Below are 14,516 nucleotides of genomic sequence, written 5' to 3'. Positions count from 1 at the left end.
AGACAGACAGACAGACAGACAGACAGACAGACAGACAGACAGACAGACAGACAGATGTGGTGCAAGCGTCCACTGACGGAAAAAAGACTGACCATACAATATGTTTTGACTGTTAAATTGTCTTCAAACGTTCCAATAGAATCTAAATCTAAATTTTTGTTGGTTTCTTCCAGACCTACCTGCTTGTGATCACGTGACAGTTGAGCATAATCCAGCCCCATCATGAGAGACCTGCTTGTCTTGTTGTGTCTTCTGCCAGCGGCAATGGCAGCTGCTATTTCTGTAGATGACGAACAACCCGACTGTAAGTACACCTTGTATATAAGTTATTTTACGCCTATATCGACACTGTTTCAATCATTTTGGGCGCAAGGGTTTCGGATCTGCCCCTCAGGGTCAACCCAGGCTAAGAAGAAAACAACAGCAGAATTGAAAGACCGAGATACTCGATTTAAATTCGCCCTACTCGTGAATCAAACTCGAGTCTCCTGCGTGCGACAGCGTAGCTCTTAAATTGCTTTATTCAGAGACGTCAGTTGTAAGTTAAGATTAACAGCAGCTTGTGATTACAAAGTTACTTGTAGCCTATGATTACGTGTGCTACGTTACTTGAAGGTTGTCATCAAAACGTCTCTCCCAGATTGCCATAATAATGTTATGCATTAGCTTGTCATTATAATTTTATGTACAACTTGTATTATAATGTTGGACATAGCTTGCTAGTACAAAGTCACACATTACTTGTTATTGTAACGTTAGAAATAATTTGTTATCACTATGATCTACGTAGTTTGCTGTTACATAGATTAACATAGCTTGTTATTACAACGTTACACTCAGCTTTTTAAAAATTATAACTTCATATATAGCTTGTTATTAGTATGGTAAATATGGCTTGTTATTACAACGTCGTATACTTCTTATTACGATAAAGTTACAAATGGCCTTTCATTACAGAGTTACACGTTACGTGTTGTCCACGATTATATTGGCTCGCCTGGGATGTCAGCAGAGAGGCGATAGCTCCTCCACGTTGCCCCCTGGCCATCAATCCTCGAGCTTTAAGACGGTAAACAATCTTCTATTCTCTACCCCCAGACTGTACACCACCAAGCGATCGTGGAACTGGCGAAGGCGCTTTCACCCACTACTACTTCAACCAGGAGACCGAGTCATGTGAGCCATTTACCTACTCAGGTGAAGGCGGTAATAGGAACAACTTCCGCACAAGGTTTGAGTGCCGAGCAGCGTGCAAGTGTACCCAGGGAGCAGAAAGAGGCAGGCGCGAGAAGTTTTGTCACAGACATCATTACTACGACATCTATGCTGGCAAATGTAGGCAATACCGCTACAGAGGTTGCAACACAAAAGTTAACCGTTTCAGAAGTGAGCGATCTTGCAACAGGGCGTGTGCCACCGCACGCTGCTACCTGAACCGGGACAGAGGAGCCTGTGATGATCGTATCCAGCGTTACTTCTACAACGTCACGTCACAGCAGTGCGAGGGATTTAAATTCGGCGGCTGCAGGGGCAACCTGAACAACTTCGGCTCACTGGAGGTATGTGACCAGAGCTGCAGCGAACCCATCAGGGAAATTGATATCCGGACCAAGCGCCACCGCGACTGTTACCTCCCCAAAAAGGAAGGCGTTTGCAGTTCTAGCTTCGAAAGGTTTTATTTCAATACCGAGACAGGTGAATGCGAGTCTTTCACCTACCGTGGGTGCAATGGTAACCTTAACAATTTTAAGACAGAGATGGGCTGTAGGGATAAATGCATGCCGCCACAACCACGAGAGTAGACCAGCGTCATGCGGTTGCCTCGATTGTTTAGCATTTGGGCAAGAGATGGAGTAGCGTACATTATTACTTAGCAGAGGTACATGTACTTATAGCAAGCTTGGTGCCAGACTCGAGCGCATTCTATCTTTTTGTTTTCTTCATATCTTGTAATTTAAAGTAAGTATTACTGAACACGTAGTGGTAATACTCTGCCCACAGGACACACCGAGGAAAGAGTGGAATATGGCCAGGAAATGTCCCCACACCGACCTGGCCGACGCAATTCAACAATAAAGGCATACAAAATTATGAAGAATCCATAGAAATTAGAACCAATCAGATCTTTGAATGTTGTCAATATTTATGAAATTATAAGGTCACTAGTGCAGACTAAAATGGACAGTAGCAATATAATAGTTCGTTTTGATAGCAGTATTCAAGTTTGTCAAACAGTTACGTGTATATAATATTGTTGTTTTATTCTCAAATAAACACGATAATTCTTGTTCCACTACGTGTTTATTTCTCATATTTGCCAGTGGTACATACCCAAGTCCTGGTGTTCTTCTTATTAAATATTACTCTCTTTCTGCAGATCATGTCGATCTTGCTTTTCTTTTCACTAAATGGTTGTTGTAGATGTATTTATGTACATGTACTTTTCTTTACTTCAGCGAAACCAAAGGCAACTATGTGCTCTTTACCAGCTGGAAATAGTTTTTCTTACAGCACGTAGAAAGTGTAGCGTCAGGCACCCACTTTGCAGGTTCTTTTCCTTAATTGTATTGTAACCTGCTCAGTGAGTTTTAAACAAACGATCTATCGGCTCTTTGGGTTTAATAAAACGACCTATCGGTTCAATGAGTTTAACAAAACGACCCATTGGTTAACCCAATGTCGGTTCATTAAAGCCATCTGTTGAAAGCCCGAATAGAAGCTTTTGCTTTTTGCTTGGATCTGAACCTGTAGCTTATGCGAATGGGCCTAGTTTGTCAATGAACTGCACAACTGCTTTTCTCAGACAAGTAAACCAATGCAAAAGACAAAAAAACCAAGACTTATACTAATGATTGTACCCTCCCACGTGCAAGATACAAAAATATACCCCAAATACAGTCATAACCAGCTCTGCGTATGTCAAGTTATTTATCCTTTTAACAATTGCTTGCCTTTCTTAGCTAAAAAACGCTTTTGTTATTTTTAAAAAAAAAAGAAACTTCCCTACATAAAGAAGCTTACAGCTGTTTATGAATGACGCTCAACAAAAATAGTTCGGCTTTGCACATTGAATGTCCTTTTCTTGTAAGATTTTTTAAATTAAATCTGGGTGAACACCCCTTTCAACAGAAAGAAGTTATTTAAGCGGTGAGGCCTCTGAGTATGTCGTCTCTCTTCGATAAAACCAATAAGTCAGTTAGGTTGAGGGCACAACAACTCTTCAGAGAGGATTCGAACCAAGGTCATCCGCTCCTTAGACAAACATGATACCAACTGATCTAACGGAGCAAACTCGGCCTCAGCGGTGAAGTGGTTTGGTTCTACGCCGAGTACGTCCCTTTTGGACTAGTTTATGTAATATCCGATTACTTTGGGACCAGTTGAACAGGTAAAGGAATGTAGTAGGCCCTAATCAGGCGGAATAACGATTATAATAGTTATTAAAGACATCGAATACAAACTGGTCAATAAATGTGAAAAAGTGAAAATCTTCCTAACCTACGTATATGAATTTGAGAAGGCTTTTTTTGGTTTTGTTTTAGACTTAAGGTGACCTATCCCATACGGAGAGAGTGGCTGGGGTGGGGTGGAAGAGTGGGGGGGGGGGGGATTTACACACACTATGTGCACACATTCAAAGGTGTGTCAAAAAAAACGGACGAACAGAAGGAAGTTTAACTCAGATGCAAAATGACATAAAAGCAAAGGATTAATTTATCCTGCTAGATAGATAGATAGATAGATAGATAGATAGATAGATAGATAGATAGATAGATAGATAGATAGATAGATAGATAGATAGATAGATAGATAGATAGATAGATAGATAGATAGATAGATAGATAGATAGATAGATAGATAGATAGATAGATAGATAGATAGAGGTGATCCAAAAAAAAACACTTTACAACAAATTCAGTAAATATTTCCCTCCATACTGAAGTTTTAAGTTTCAAATTTTAACACAATACTGTATTTGGAAGCCAAAAGGAATTTGTCTGATATTCATTTTAGATAAACCTAGTTCCACAAAATGTTTTTACTTTATACTGCGCCTTAAAAAAAGAAAAACTAACCCATTTTCAGCCTTGTCCCCTTTTTGTAGTATGACGCACCAGCCAGTACACGTTAGGCCTAAAACAAAAGGTTGCAACGATCACGCCATAATATTATAAGCTACTGCAGTCTAACAATTCACAACAGTTTTCAGACATCGTTGTCCCAAATTTTCTTTGTCTGCTGAGCTCATAGTTTAGCTTAGTAAAGAGCAGAGGGTTGTTTTTTTTGTATTGAACATTACCTCTCCACCAACTCATCATCCCTGAAATTTCGTAAGTTCCGTGGACAGTATGGAAAGAATGTAAAAGTGCCCTCAAAATCCTCGGAGTCATGACCAGAGAATTTCAAACATTTGGGATCTATAGCGAATCAGAACTAAAAATCCCAAACAAAATGACCACTTGAGGTCGAGCATGTACCATTTGATGCTCTTTAGCGTCACCAGGGTGCAGATTTCAGTAGTCGAGTCCCTAAGACGTCTGTCCGCAGACGATGTCTGCAGCTAGGACTTTCTTACACCTCAACCGTCTGCATTCTCAAGACAGATCTTAACCCACGACTGTATCCTTTTCATGTTCCATAACCTCACGAGTACGAGTCCGATAGACCTAGTCCAACCACTAGGCCACTGACCACGTGACATCTGGTCTCGGGGCACCATGAGGTAATCCTGAGCTGCAGTTGTCGCTCTTTGTTTTCTGTCCTTTTTTTGTTTTGTTTTGTTTTTGTTTGTGTTTTTTGTTGTTTTGATTTTTTAATTTTTTAATTTTAAATTTTTTTAAACATTTTTTTTTGGGGGGGGGGGAGATCCTTTGTCGTGTTGGTGGCTCTTGACCAGTTCTTCAGTCTGTAGATGTTGGAGACAAACATGTATACTATACAGTTGCCCCATGTTAAGCAGACTCGCCAGCCTGTAAAAATCCAAAATCTCTCTCACGAATTTCTGATGAAAGTCTCAGCATCTTGATACTGATACTGCTTTGGTTTTCAAACGTAGTCCGTCTTTCGAGGCTTCAAATTTATAGGCCAGGTTTAAGCGACGTCATGAACACAAACCCACTACCGTACTCGAACGAGGTGACAAGTGAGTACCCGTGAGCTGGGCTATTTGCTTAGTTGTTTGTTGCATAATCGACAATCGGGGCAATGCATTCATTGTTCGAATGAGGCCAATCTAGCAGATTGAGACCATGCTTTAATTTGAATGGAACATAATTTTTTTTAAAGTACCCACCTATGGAAACTTCCGGGTTTTTTGTGGGGGGTTTTTTGTTGCCTCTGATTAAGAGGGAGAGAGAGAGAGAGAGAGAGAGAGAGAGAGAGAGAGAGAGAGAGAGAGAGGGGGGGGGACAGACAGACAGACAGACAGACAGAAAGAAAGATATATATATATATATATATATATATATAGAGAGAGAGAGAGAGAGAGAGAGAGAGAGAGAGAGAGAGGGAGAGGGACAGAGAGAGAGAGAGAGAGAGAGAGAGGGGGGGGAATAGACAGACAGACAGACTGAGAAAAAATTCAACAGCAACTCATAGATTGTAATGCAAATTAACTTTTTTTTAAACATAAACGCCCGCTAGGAGTTACTACATGTATAACTACATGTATAAATTTAGGCCTAGCATGACTCATGAACAACTGGAAGCGAAAATTACCAGTGGGGACCGGATATTTTTCTGACGCAATGCCATCTTTTACCAAGGACCATGCCTCTGTTCGTCGGTTGCTGCGCTCAATTTCTTTTCTTAACTCAATAACAGGCCTCCTTTCTCAATCTCCGCTTTATTGTATTATTTCATGACATTGTAGACCGCTGTCGGATTTTCCATTTTCAAAGTAATGTATGATGTACGTAAGCTTTCCTTATTTCTGTTGCCTCTATTTTGGCCTGTAGCGCAGAACTCATCATCGGATCTGGTTGTTTTTTTGGTGATTCTGTTTGAGTTACCAAGGTACGGTACTCGAGTCTTCTTTGGATGATCTCTGAGAGCATACTGCTCGGTGTGTCAGTGCTTTCAGGACACTTGTATTTTGTTCTTTTACTTTTATCTGAACATCTGACCCAAAGCAATCTCATATATATATATATATATATATATATATATATATATATATATATATATATATATAACCACATTTCTGGATTTTAAAATATTTTTTGTCGTTGGTCTTCTTTTTAATACCCGTACCTCACATAACTAATAGCCATTATATCGGACTTTTCAAGATTCTAACTTTGAGTTTTCGGACCGGAGGTCCCGCCTCTTTAACTTAAATAAAAACCCAGTAAAGGGATCTTTAACATGCACAACTTGCATACGGGACCTCCGAGATTTTTCGCCCTTGTCCGAGAAGGCTGGGTGTAGATTTTTCCCTCCAGAAGATCAGGGGTGTGGCTGAAAGACAACTGTAAGAAGGAGACAAGGGGAAGCAGTAGAAAGGCTACAGAAAGAGTCAGAAGCCAAGAGGAGGGGGCAAAGGAGGTGAGGGAGTGGAGGCAGAAAGTGGAGACGAAAGCAGACGACAGAACATTGCTAGAGAGCAGGAAAGGAGGTAAAAGAACACAATTTTGGAGAAGAAAATGTTTCCGTCGTTACCCAGATCGAACCCGGGACCTTTGAATGAGAGGTGAACACCTTACCTTTAGGCCACGAGAGCCCTCATTCATTGTTCGATGGTGTTGAACTTTTCTAACATTCATTGTTTGATAGAGTTGAACTTTCCTCACATTTACTGTTTGATAGAGTTGACCTTTCCTTACATTCATTGACCAGCTTAATTCCGAAGCTGCTAAATCCGCTAATAAAGTCTCTATAATGGTTTTTTCACTCGAGTAAATAAATGTTCCTATGATTCAGCTAACGTACACTGGCCTAAGAGAAAAAGAGACATAAGTACCCTTCTACAAGAGCCCCCCCCCCCCCCCCCGAAAAAACACAAAAAACATGGAAAAAGTAATCCATACAAGATGGTTGAGATGGATTGGTCACACACTCCGAAAACCAAAAGCCAGCTTCACATGGCAATCGCTAAGCTAGAATCCGCATGGGAAAAGGAAAAGAGGTCGATCAAAGACCCCATGGCTCCGAGAAGTGGCAGGAGACACAGGGAGGCTGGAATAAGCTATGTGTGGGGATAATTACAGAAACTGGCTCAGGATCCAGAATTTTTGGAGCGCTCTTTGTTTTTAGCGGCCTATGTCCATGACGGGGGACCTCAGGCCTACTTGTAAGTAATCACTTTAATTAATGGAAATTCATTGACTTACATCATGTAAAGAATTTGTTTTTAACTGGCCAACTGTTTGCATGAACAGCACAAAACTCTGTGGAGGGCTCCATTCCCCCGAGGACTGTAGTTTGCCCAAGCATTTTACTACCAAGAACCATTTCATTGGAGAAGTACAATGCCAAGAAGGAAAAAAAACTTTGGCTTTAAAAAAAAAGTTTTAGTAAGAGTTTTACAGCACTTGCAACACAATAAGGTCATTAAGTGAGGAAGATGAGAGGTAATTACAAGAGCGTAATAAACACAAAAAAGAAAGAGGGGATGTAAGTAAGGATGACAGATAATAATAATAATATGTTTGAAAGGAAAAAAGGAGCAAATTACACCAAAGTACCTGCCAACCACCCACAAAAACCTTTGGGTTAAGGAAAAAATTAATACAACCCCACAAGCTTCTCTACAAATGAAAAGAAAATGAAAGCATCATGCATGGGATGTTGGTGTATGTATCAAAGTCAAAGTTGCACACAGGTTGAAGGAGGAAAACCCATGACAAATGTCTTTTCTCAGAATTTATTTTCATGAAGGAAGCAACACAATATAAAATTTCTTAAAATCCAACAAAATCATTTTATAAATCCAGAAAACACGTATACATAACTTCTTGTACTGTGCACATGAACTGCAAGGACGTCATAAGTAGATATGTATTTACATGATTAAAGACAAACTGATGAGAAATGGTAAAAATGTTAAGAGAAATTTACTAAAACTAAAATATAAAGAACTAAAGAAGTAGCTAAAATAAATGTATTCTGCATGTTTCAAGCCCCTATCTACACAATTTATAGTTCTATTACCTTCTCTGAGAGGACCAAGCCAAATAGGAAATTTGTGTAAAGTGTCATTCCAAGGGACACTACGTCGGACCGAGCTGAGGCTAAATCCGACGAAGTGCCCTTCCTGACGTTTTACTAATGGAATCAACAAACAGCTCAATTCTGCCAGAAAATTGGAACTTCAAAATCTTTTATCAATATCATGTGCAAAGATTTCAAAGTCCTTCCCCCAGCCATGAACCTTTCCAACGAACAGGACCAAAAACTGTTAGTTTTAGGTCAGGCTGACTCATAACATTTCGTTCAGGATGTTTCCACAATTTTGAGCTTTTGAAGGTTCTTGAAGCAAGGCCCACACCTGTGAAAACAGGTACTCAGCCAGCCATCCGGCTGTGTACAAATAAATGCCTTCCTTTGTTATTCATCCCGAACCAAAAACATACACCCCAAAAAAGTCTCAGATGTCAAGACTTGCTTCAGAGCAGCACACAAAAAGAACATTTTATAAACACATATCTTGAAATGAGATCCAGAATATATTGAAAAGCCTTTTTATTTTAACAAATTCTCATTTTTCATTAAGGAAGCAACACAATATCCCTTAAAAATCCAATCCAATACTCAAACTTGTTTTAACAAAATCAATTTAAAAATCCAGAAAACATGTATACATAACTTCTTGTAGTGTGCACATGGACTGCAAGAACATTATAAATAGAATACATGTATTAAAATGATGAAAGACAAACTGATGAGAAAAGGTGAAAAAGTTAATAAGAGAAATTCACTAAAATTTAAAGAAATAAAGAAACAATAAAAATAAAAATCTATTATATTCACAGGCTTAACGCCCCTGTCAACACAATTTAGATCACTTAAGAAGCAGGTTTCCGGCCGTGCCCGTCAGGGCCAACCCAGACTGAGCAGGATACAACATCCCAGCATAAAGACTGATACACTCAATCAAAATTTTCTCCCCATTCTGGAAACAAACTCAGATCTCCGGCATGCTACAGAAAACCGCTAGGTCTACATCAAAGACAATCATTTAAAAAAGGGAAAGAATTCTGTTTTAAAATTTGATTAATACGTAATACGTATCATTAGTATAATAAATCTCTTAAAAATTATATAAGCCACAAGGCACGTCTTTTATGTTTTGTCTTTCAGTAAGTGTTAAAGATCAGTATTTTTACATAAAAATGAACAAATTTAACAAAAATAGCCTTAGCCTCAACGAAAAAGAATCATGACTTGATAAAAATCCAGCAATAACACAAGGTTTAATTTGTTTAAATCAGTTCATCCCCTCTGCTTAGCAGCACCCAAGTTAAAATATTTCAACACAACCTACCCAGCCACTACAAATCACAAACAAAAACACAAACAATGGGGTTATACACAAGATAAGAATTTCTGCTCTAAAAATATCAGGCTCTGACAATTTTTTTACAATTTTCCCTTCAATCGAAAACAGACATAACAAGAAAGTGATGACAATACATGTTTAAATCTTAACTCCATCAGACCATCATCCCTGTACATCGGAAATGCACTAACCAACACCTAGGTCAGATTCCCGGTCAACTAGGAATTGAGAGCTCTTAGCTCTCTACGCCTCACCAAAGAGGCCAAGTATAGGGTTAAGTAAGGGTCGGGGGAGGAGAGGGGGATGCAGGTCTGACAGGTTAAGTTACAAGTTACAGTATCTATTTCCCCCCTGTTCTCAATCCAAATATCTGCATCCTTCTAAAGGAAGCACACAGCACTCACTCGGTGGCTGTTTGATTATTTCTTTCCCACGAGAAGTTTCTGCGAGTTCAGCCTATTTCTAGTATTATTTTGTCGCCCATTTTCTCCTGGCTTGGGCTGATTATGAAAATGCTTTTATTTTTAGGCTTTGGCCAATAATTCTATTTTTAAAAGTTGGAATTGAATTTGAAAGTGGCCAGGAGACACTTGAAGAACTGCGCTATTTCAGCCTGACAGTAAAATATATGACATCACCAGATATGAGCTAAGTGACCAAAACGTACGTAAGCGCTCATGAAGATTCATAGTACTACTACTACGGGAAAGGTCCGAGGTGGTCCAAGGACTGACGGGAATCGAAGTTTGAAAAATTTACTAAAACAGGGTCCTTGAAATATAATATATATAGCCAAACTATCATATCAATTTGAACTTTACTTAAAGTTCAGCTGGAGCTGTACATGTAATTGGATACTACTTGTTTTTCCCTGCGCATGGCAATCATGCATGACAGCTCTAGATGAGTCAAGACTGACCACAATTGGTTTTCTTGTCTCTAATAATAAACAAGATGGCAATCGGTGCTATCCAGTTATACCGCCATCCCCGCTGTACAGCCAACTTAATGCTTGTCCCAGGGTAGGCAGTTATAATGAGGTTTGATTGTAGTTGTATACTTCTTCTTGTAATACAAGTACTCAAAAAACTATACAAAACAGTTCTGACTTAACTGAATAACATAGGCTACTTATTTAGACATTTACTTCCATTTCACTTGAATACAAATTATCATGCTTACTCTTACTCAGCATACATTACTTTTGGAGTGTCACTTCACCAACTCTGGTAACTAGAACAAGGCATTGAGTCAAAGGGCAGAAACTCAGAGGCTGCTGAAGTATACACAAGAACAGTGACAAATATTCAAAGACATGTTCGTGTAAGAAATAAACTTTGAACTGGTAAAAGAATTAACAGACCAGTGTATCTGAATTGTGTTTTGAGGCAACATGTCCCTGTAGTGAACACTTGTGGCTAAAGCGTTGTGAACAATGGACACAGCTAAAGGGTCTTTCCTTCGTGTGGGTCCTCATATGCACAGCCAGATTATGACCTTGGGAAAAACATTTCTGACATAGAGAACACTGGTGCGGTCTGCCGGCAATGTGTTGGTATTGATGACGTTTCAAGTGAAAGGAAAGAGCAAAAGCCTTGCTACAAACTTTACATTTGTAAGGTTTTGCCCTGTGCAGCTTCGCATGATGATTGTTGAGGGCATGTTCATCGGCAAACATCTTGCCACACTGGTCACATGGGATCCGGTCAGTGATACCTTTGTCAGTATTATGGCTTCGCACATGCGTCTGAAAAGCAGACCCAGACTGAATGACTTTGGCACATACATGGCAAACATATTTGTCTCTTTGTTCATATCGTTCATGGTATTTCAAATGTTTCACAAATTTCTTTTTATCAGCAAATACAAGAATGCATTTTGGACATTCCTCAAATATTTTGTTGCCTTCAGCATCCACAGAATCTAAATGTTTGTCCCTCCAGTGAATGTTTAAGTTACCCCAGGTAGAAAACAACTGTTTACACACAAAGCAAAATGGTCCATGAGTCTTACAATGTGTCTCACAAGCTGAAAGAGAAACAAAAATAATTCCGCAATACTTGCACTTTAATTCATCTGGATGCTTGAGTTGAATGTGTTTCTTACGTGTCAACAAGGAAGGAAATTTCTCCTCACAGAAAGAACAGGCAAATTTGGCCGGGGCAGCCTGAAGTATGATTGCCTTTGTTGAATGTCCCTCTTCACTTGATTCTGAAAGTTCCTCATTCATGTCATCTCCTATAGGTTCTTCATTTTCTACCAAATTCTGTCTATCCACTACTGAAATCTCTCCTCCATTCTCCTCTCTCAAATGCCACTTGCGATGCCGATCAAAGCCAGATTGAGTTCTGAAAGAGACCTCACACTGGCCACACTTTAACATTTCAGTCTCATCAACAAGTCCCTGATTATTGTCATCCACTACAGATTCTTCTTGTTCTATCAAATTTTGTTTGTCCACTACTGGAATCTCTCCTCCATTCTTCTCTCTCAAATGCCACTTGCGATGCCGATCAAAGCCAGATTGAGTTCTGAAAGAGACCTCACACTGGCCACACTCTAACATTTCAGTCTCATCAACCTTGGACAAATCCTCAATGCTTTCACTCACACTGTCACTAGAATCACTGTCTTCCACATTCTTAACCTTTGAAAATTCCTTAATCAACTTCTTGCTATCCCTCCGATTCGGGTGTTTCTTTTGTAAATGGCTCACATACTTGGACCTGTTTCGTAGCGGTAAATCACAGTAATGACAGTAACACTCATCTTCTTCCACCACTTTTGATTGCTTCCTTTTCCTGCGGGGTGGGTTCTTACTTTTTTCTTTATCCATTTGATCGGAAGAAGCAACTTCTCCCCTTTGTATATGTAAAAGATCATTTTCACTTATTACGTCTCTCTCAAGTCCAGATATAGCATTTTCAATAATGACAGAACTCATCTCTTCAACCTCAGTCAGTTGCTGTTCCCCTTTGGGAGTAAAAGCCAACAAAGCACTGGATGGGTCACTGACTGAGATAGCAGCCATTTTCACAGGATCAAACAAGACTTGAATGTGAATATTCTTCTCAAAAACTACCGTCATGGGCTGACCAGAGTCTGTTGTTACAATGACACATCCACTCCGGTCAAATTTTTCAAAAACAAAGTTGCTTGTGTCTGCAAAAGGAGTAGCCTTAGTATTTGGATCCTGGATATGCTTTTCAATAGTGCTGTTCTCGATCTCTAGAGCAGGTTGTGATCTGGAATAGTACAAAACAGAACATGGGAATTAGTTTGATTGGACTTTATCTAACTAGGAGATACAAAGCAAGATATATATTGAAAAAGTCGAGTTGTCAGAAACAGGGCTGAGAATAAATGGAGGAAGTATACTGGACACAATCATCCACATCCTAAAAGCCAGTCAATGTGAACCCAAACGTCATTAACCCTTTTCTTACAAAGTGAACACACCACAAGTGATTTTCCTTTTCTTACAAAGTAAATGCACCACTAGTGATTTTCCATGCCCAAGTGTATTTTGGAATTTAAAAGTTTAAATTCGAATGTTGAAGAATCAGATTCTATAGATACCTTATTTTCAGGATCAACAGAAAAACACTATCAAAGTTACAAGTATTTCAAAATCAAGCAGCAAAGTTGATAATGAAACAAAAGAAATCAACGCACATAACACCAATTCTGAAAGAACTAAACTGGCTACCAGTAAAAGAATGGACCGAATACAAAACTGCCATTTTCTGTTTTAAATGTACAAATAATACTGCACCTTTTTATCTTTAAAAATTCCTAGAATTATATCATCCACCCAGAGCCCTTAGATCAGCCTCTGACAATCTAATTCTCAAAACTCCAAAACAAAATTACATAAGCATACGCCAAACGTTCCTTTTTGCTCTTTGGTCCCCACGTATAGAACGAACTTCAATATAAAATAAGATGTGCCCCAACAAAATACATTTTCAAAAAACAGCTGAAGCATTTCTTATTCACAGATACATACCTGACATAATGATGAACTGCTATATATATGCATGTGTATGCCAGATTGTGAGAAAGAAGACATAGCATGTGAGAATAAGAGAAAGAACAAATAGTGTGTGAGAATGAGAGAAAGAGAGAGAGAGAGAAAGAGAGGGAGGGAGAGAGAGAAAGAGTGGGAGAAAGACACAGAGAGAGAGAGAGAGAGAGAGAGAGAGAGAGAGAGAGAGAGAGAGAGAGAAAGAGAGAGAGAACGGAAATGTCTTTCTTTATAGAGATCTAATGTTTTAATGAATATTTCTAGTTATTCAAGTTTCAATTTTATTGTGACCGTTCATGAATTTTTATTGCATTGTTGTATATTTTAAGTGAACGCATTGCCAGGCTCACTGCGAGAATGTTTTTCTAAAAGAAATTTTTTGTAGGCAACATATACATATATATATATCGCTAGCCATGAGATTCAACCGCCTAAGTGCCAAGAGACAAATTTTTCAGGAGAAGCAAAAAACTGCTTTATTTCTTTAAGCTCGTACCTATAAATCAGAAATTCAGATATACAATATAATATGGTGTAGGACGATGGTCTGCAACTAACTTTTAAAAAAAAACAGCTTTCTTACATAAGTAACTGGACATAGGCGGTTTAGACCTACCAAAACATGCGTGATTCAACTGCCTAAGTGACAGAATGACAGAGCCTGGGCATATGAATCACATTAATCAACGCCATAAGACGAGCGTCAATGGTTGCTTGGGCGTTTGAGTAATCGACAAAAGCAAATCATAATAGTTTTAAGAGTAATTATAAAGTTAAGAGTAACTTTTTCAGTTACTTGGTTGGGTCTTATGGGGCAGGAGGACTGTTTTTGGCCTCATGAAGTTGGTAAAAACTTAACGTTCAATTTGTACAGGATGTTTTTGTTCAGTGGGTATCAAAGGCAACGAACGTTTGTGACAACGGGGTCGTTTTTGTTTAAGCCAGGTCTAAATGGTCCAGAAATTGAACACACACAAAAAAAGGCAGGGG

The 14,516-nt window shown here is 39.0% G+C and overlaps 2 protein-coding genes across 3 annotated transcripts in view; one reads left to right on the top strand and one right to left on the bottom strand.

Annotated features, from left to right (window-relative positions):
• The first annotated feature begins 222 nt into the window (after positions 1 to 222).
• LOC101860817 (carboxypeptidase inhibitor SmCI-like) lies at positions 223 to 1,897 on the top strand. Its single transcript, XM_013083010.2, has 2 exons — positions 223 to 304; positions 1,075 to 1,897. The coding sequence occupies exons 1-2, from the start codon at positions 223 to 225 to the stop codon at positions 1,800 to 1,802; spliced, it is 810 nt and encodes a 269-aa protein (XP_012938464.1). The 3' UTR covers positions 1,803 to 1,897.
• Positions 1,898 to 7,848: 5,951 nt separating this feature from the next.
• LOC101857801 (zinc finger protein 271) overlaps positions 7,849 to 14,516 on the bottom strand; it is a 19,430-nt gene continuing 12,762 nt past the window's right edge. For both annotated transcript variants that reach the window (XM_035969991.1, XM_005099200.3), the window contains exon 4: positions 7,849 to 12,744. In XM_035969991.1, coding sequence (XP_035825884.1) covers positions 10,854 to 12,744 — 1,891 coding nt within the window. In that variant the 3' untranslated portion in view covers positions 7,849 to 10,853. The remainder of the gene's footprint in view (positions 12,745 to 14,516) is intronic.

This window comes from Aplysia californica, unplaced genomic scaffold (assembly GCF_000002075.1).
Source record: "Aplysia californica isolate F4 #8 unplaced genomic scaffold, AplCal3.0 scaffold00205, whole genome shotgun sequence".
NCBI classification, from domain to species: domain Eukaryota; kingdom Metazoa; phylum Mollusca; class Gastropoda; order Aplysiida; family Aplysiidae; genus Aplysia; species Aplysia californica.
This window is presented reverse-complemented; position numbering and strand designations above follow the sequence as displayed.

Bases quoted from the DNA above. Each gene is read 5' to 3' on its own strand.
- LOC101860817 (XM_013083010.2), top strand. From the start codon at position 223: ATGAGAGACCTGCTTGTCTTGTTGTGTCTTCTGCCAGCGGCAATGGCA. The intron at 305-1,074 runs GTAAGTACACCT...TAAGACGGTAAA, and splicing joins AGATGACGAACAACCCGACT to CAATCTTCTATTCTCTACCC.